Here is a 5350-nt window from a genome sequence, read left to right as displayed (position 1 = left end):
TCCGTGGTCCCTTTCCTCATCCGTGGTCCCTTTCCACGTCCGTGGTCCCTTTCCACGTCTGTGGTCCCTTTCCACGTCCGTGGTCCCTTTCCACGACCGAGAGACTGGCCAGTTAACATCCGATGGGAGTCAGCCATCTCCGTGCTTTATTACACCGCCCTGGGTGGCTGCCATTCTGAAGGGAGCCCAGTGTGTGTGGTCCAGGTGTGGTCTGGGCAGTGGGTGACATGGAGCAAGCACAGCCAGAGCGCTGCTTAGCGGCGCGGATGGCAAGGCCATCCCGCGGACTTCGGACGCGTCATCAGGAGAAAGCAGTCGCTGGAGGAGGACGGCATGTTTGGTGAAGCAGAGGGGCGGCAAGGACAAGGAAGGCCCTCGGTGAGACAGACGGACGGACGGACGGACGGACGGACGGACGCAGGAGCTGCACCCACGGGCTCAAACGTCAGGATGACTGTGAGGATGGCGCAGCACCGGACGTGTTTCCTGCTGCTGGGCACGGGGTCGCTGTGAGTTGGACCGAGGTCCCCTAACAATGACAACAGCAGTGTGGGCAGGGAAGCCGGCGTGAGAGCTTCCGGGTCTCACCGCTGCCGGGTAAACACCCATCCTCGGGATGTGCTTGCTTCGACACGACTTCCTCTCCTGAAATAATTGATCGCAAGCTTGTCAGACTGAACGGTTACTGCAGATCATTTGGTATAAAGACTCCCTGGACAAAGGAGCCCAGATGTCGCGCACTGAGCTAACCCCAAGGTTGGTGGTTCCAATTCACCGGCTCCTCCCAGGGAGGAAGATGAGGCTGGCTGCTCCCATAAAGAGTTAAAGTCTGGAAACCCACAGGGCAGTTCTCCCCTGTCCAAGAGGGTGCTGTGAGCTAGACTCGACTCCGTGGCAGTGGGTTTGGGGTGTTAGAGGTGCTGAGACGGTGGCTCGGTGGCTCAGCTCTGGGCTGCCGATCGAGAGGTAAGAGGTTCAGCCCCACCAGACATTCTGCAGGTGAAAGGTGTGGCCATCCGAATCCTTAAAGATGGAGCTTCGGACCCCTGGGCGGCAGCTCGGCTCTGCCCTATAGTGTCCTTGGCCCAGAATCGACTCGCTGGCAGTGATGTTGACTGTGGGGTTTTCCTAAGCTCCGGGTGTAGTGGTCAAGCGCTCAGCTGCTCGCCAAAATGATGGCAGCGCAGACCCGTGGGAGGAAGATGGGGCCTCCTGCTTCCATGACGATGACAGTTTAGCACACAGGCAGCGCTACCTGGTCCCACGAGGGCTCCGAGGGCCAGAACGTTCTCTGCCACTCTGAGTCACTCGCAGCCCCGACAACAGCAGCACCAGCAGGCTCTGAGCAGATGTCAGGCAGATCAAGCGCCCAGCAGACGTTCCTTTGGCTAAATGCCTCCCCGGCAGAGCCATCTCTTGGGGAAAACAAGCAACCACATTGTAGCGGATTTAAAGAACTCCCTTCATTCACAAAACCACGAACAAGCTATAAACCCAGAGGGGGGTCTAGGCCTTAACCCTCTGCCTAAAGGCAGGCCCTTTATCCCACAACCATCACCTATAGTCAATTCAGACGCATAGGGAGCCCGCGGAGACTGTCCGGTGGGTTTGCAAGGCGGGACATCCTTCTGAGGCCGTCGGCCGCTTCCTGCCAGGGAGCTGCCCTATGGTGTCCGGGCTGAAAGGAAGCCACTGGGGTTCCAGGACTCCTCCCTGTCCCTTGACCCAGGGCGACGTCATCCACTCGGACCTGGTAGCAGATGATGACCGCACAGCCAATGGCAGAGCAGCCAGACCATCGAGTGAACTCTGACTCAGGGTGACTTCCAGTGAGTCAGAGTAGAAGTACGCCCCCACCCCCGCCCCTCCACCCCACCCCAGTGTTGTCAAGGGCTAACTTTGCACAGGTAGACCAGCAGGGCTTCCCTTGTGTCTCTGGGCCGGCTATAACAGCCTATCTGCTGGTTTCCCCGTTGGACGCGTGAGCCATGCTCACCAGCCCGGCCCCCAGGGGCTGCACAGGACTTAATAATGCCCGTCTCACCCTGCGGTCAGGAGCCCTGGTGGTATAGGGGTTATTTGTTGGGCTGCAATCTAAACACCAGCAACCCCGAAGGGGAAAGGGGACTTGCTTCTCCCACCAACAGCCACTGCCCTGGAGACCCTCAGAGGGCTGCTGAGCCAGCATGGATTCAGTGGTAGCGAGTTGGGGTGGTATTTGTGGTCGTGGGGAGGGGGAGGTAACCCTGTAGTCAGTACGGCCAGAACACACCTTAGAAGCAAAGGTGGTGAGACTTTCTCCCCTGAATTTTCGCCATGCCATCCAGAGGGACCAGAACCCAGGGAAGGACATCAGTCTTGGTAAAAGAGGGGCCAGCGAGAGAGGAAGACCCCCCAGGAGAGGGAGAAGCACAGGAGCTACAACCCCCTCCCTCCCTCCCTCCCTCCCATCAGTCCTTGCGGCTCTGAGCCACCCCACGGGGCAGGGCAGAGCCACCCCTGCGAGTTTCCCAGACTGTAACTGTCCACAGGAGCTGAAGCCCCATGTCTGTCCCACAGAAGTCACAGCTGTGGGCTCCAAGGTGGCAGTGACTGGGAGGGCCGGGCAGGCTTGCTCCAGTGGTCCACGGACAGGACCACGAGGAGCAGGGATCAGCTCCATGACACCTGACAACAATGGCAAATCCCGGGCCACACCTGCCCACTGCAGAGCTCACTGGACACGGCCTGCTCCCTCCTATGAAGTCTTGGACACCAGGTGATTCACATGTAAATTTTAAATAACTGATGAGCTGTTTTTAAAACTTAAAAAAAAGACATATACTCAACTATCAAAAAAAAAGTGGATTGCTAAATGAAGCCATCACTCCTCATACCTTTTTTTTTCCAGCCAAGGGAGGGCGTGGCATTATCATATAAGAAATCAGGGAATCAATAAGTTCATAGAAAATGAACAACTAGCAGAATTCATGACAATACGACATCATTCCAACAACGAGGTACTTTGGATAGCAGGAAGCCAATCTAAACTGGTGAAAGGAATGAACCTGCGCTGTAGGCAGGAGAGCCTGGCTCCCATGTCCCCTAGGTGGTACCATTGCTAGGTGCCCTCAGTGGGGCCTAACCCACTATGGATGAGAGAACTTGACGCCGGCCCGTGCCACGCCACCCTCACTGCTGCCGCTTTGTTTGAGCCATTGTTGTCACCCCTGCGTCAAGCCGTCTCCTCTGCGGGAGGCTGGGAGGTGGGTAGAGTCGACTCACAGCGGATGTGGTAGATAATGGTTAAGCAAGGCCACTGTTAAGATTATTCAGACGGTTGGGTATACCTATAGACCAAACAGGAACAGAGGAAGCAGGGTGGTGGGTGGCAGAACCAGTGTCCAAAGCTAAGCAAGTATGGTCCCGTCACCAGTCTGCTGGAACTAACTCAGTGCCATCGAGTCCATGCTGACTCACAGCGACCCCCTGTGGGTTTCTGAGACTGTCACTGTTGGCGGGAGTAGAAAGCCCAGTCTTTCTCCCCAGGAGCTGCTGGTGGTTTCGAACTGCCAACCATGCAGATCACAGCCCAACTCAGAACCACTACGCCACCAGGGCTCCTCGTCTAACTGAAAGCACACAAGAAAGGCCTGGTTGTATGGTGGCATGACCCAGATACGAATCTGTATTCCCAGCATCACCCAGCCCATCCAGCCTTCCAAATGATCTGATCGTTTACCTTCGAAGTATTTGTCTGACTCTTCGAGTCCGAGATCCAACCTCTGAGTGCTCGTCCCTCGGAAGAGCCCGTACACAATGACCACAGTGCCGTTGGAGAAGATGTCGCTGATGGGGATTGTGCTGCTCACCCAGTTCTGCCTCCCCAGGACGGTGCAAAGGACCACAAAGGACCCCAGGCTGGTGCAGAAGCCGGCTAAGAACATCAGCGTTTTCTTCTTTGTGGGCATCTTCTCGGGAAAGGGCGCTCACAAGGGGAGGGAAGAAATAAGGATCCTCAAAAACGATTGGGGAACTTCTCCTTTGGAGTCCAGTCAACAGAAAAGAAGTCTGGGAAACAGAAAAACGAGTCTTTCCCGGGAAGGGGTATGCTAATGAGTACTGAACTATGAACAGGGTCAGAGGGATTTATGGCTGCTGAACTTTAGTCTCAACCGAGGGTTGCTATGGTGACGGCCAACGGCAGGAGGCTTGGTGTTCCCAAGGACTTCCTCAATTACCTGATTAATTTATGACGACCCGGCCAGGTCTCATGGATGCCAGTTCAACCTGCCAAGTCAGGACAGGTCTGAGATTCCCATTAAAAAATAGAGAGAGAGTGTGTGAAGAATCGGTCCCTAGCGTGGTTGATTCTAGCAGCCGACAGCTCAAGGTCCACTTTTTCAAGGACTGCTTCCCTGGCTAGAGGCTTGACACAGCGCTTTCTGAGATAAAGGGAGCCTGGGCTGCTAACCAATGGGTCAGCAGTTCAAATGCACCAGGGGCTCCTCAGGCGCAGCACGAGGCTGTCTGTGCCCATGGGGGGAGCCACCGTCTCAGAAACCCAGTGGAGCAGGTCAACTCTGCCCTATGGGGTCACTGTGAGTCTGAACTGACTCGGTGGTAGTGAATTTGTTTTTGTCTTTGTTTGGGGGGTGGTGTTGCACTGTGGCCTGGAAGTCCCCTCCTTGAGGACCCTTTGGGGTAATTCTGAGCCTGATCTCTGCCGAGTCTCTGAGGCTTTACGGACCTGTGCTGACTGATGCCACGTATTGGGAAGCCATAGCTGTCTCTCTGTCTAGGGCAGTGGTCCTTAACCTTCCTAATGCCGCGACCCTTCAATACAGTTCCTCATGTTGTGGTGACCCCATATGTGGGCATATCTGCATGTGGGCCAACCCGCCTGGACACAGATAGAGGAGAAGCGTCTCGGTTCCTGAGACCATAGGAAACCCCTGTGAAAGGGTTGTCATATCATTGTGAATGAGGGGGAGTGCGGAGTGGGGAACCACAGCCCATCTGTAGCAACTGTACATCCCCTTACAGAAGGGTCTCGGGGAGGAGACCAGCCAGTCAGGGTGCAGTGTAGCAACAATGAAACATACAACTTTCCTCTAGTTCTTAAATTCTTCCTCCCCACCCCGCCCCCACTATCATGATCCTAATTCTACCTTACAAATCAGGCTAGACCAGAGGATGTACACTGGTACAGATAAGAGCTGGAAACACAGGGAATCCAGGACAGATGAACACCTCAGGACCAGTGTTGGGAGTGGCAATACTGGGAGGGTGAAGGGAAAGTGGGGTAGAAAGGGGGAACCGATTAAAAGGATCTACATATAACCCCCTCACTGAGGGACAGACAACAGAA

The 5350-nt window shown here is 55.3% G+C and overlaps 1 protein-coding gene across 1 annotated transcript in view; it reads right to left on the bottom strand.

The window, feature by feature from the left end:
• Nucleotides 1-4050, bottom strand: part of CLRN3 (clarin 3) — an 18897-nt gene extending 14847 nt beyond the window's left edge. The window contains exon 1 of the mRNA XM_004700874.2: nt 3722-4050. Within this exon, the coding sequence (XP_004700931.1) occupies nt 3722-3950 (229 nt within the window). The 5' untranslated portion in view covers nt 3951-4050. The remainder of the gene's footprint in view (nt 1-3721) is intronic.
• Between the last annotated feature and the right edge of the window lie 1300 nt (nt 4051-5350).

This window comes from Echinops telfairi, unplaced genomic scaffold, assembly GCF_000313985.2.
Source record: "Echinops telfairi isolate 266 unplaced genomic scaffold, ASM31398v2 ScPeMD7_70;HRSCAF=299, whole genome shotgun sequence".
In the NCBI taxonomy this organism is placed as follows: Eukaryota; Metazoa; Chordata; class Mammalia; order Afrosoricida; family Tenrecidae; genus Echinops; species Echinops telfairi.
The sequence above is the reverse complement of the archived record's forward strand: the minus strand, read 5'-3'. Positions and strand labels throughout refer to the sequence as shown.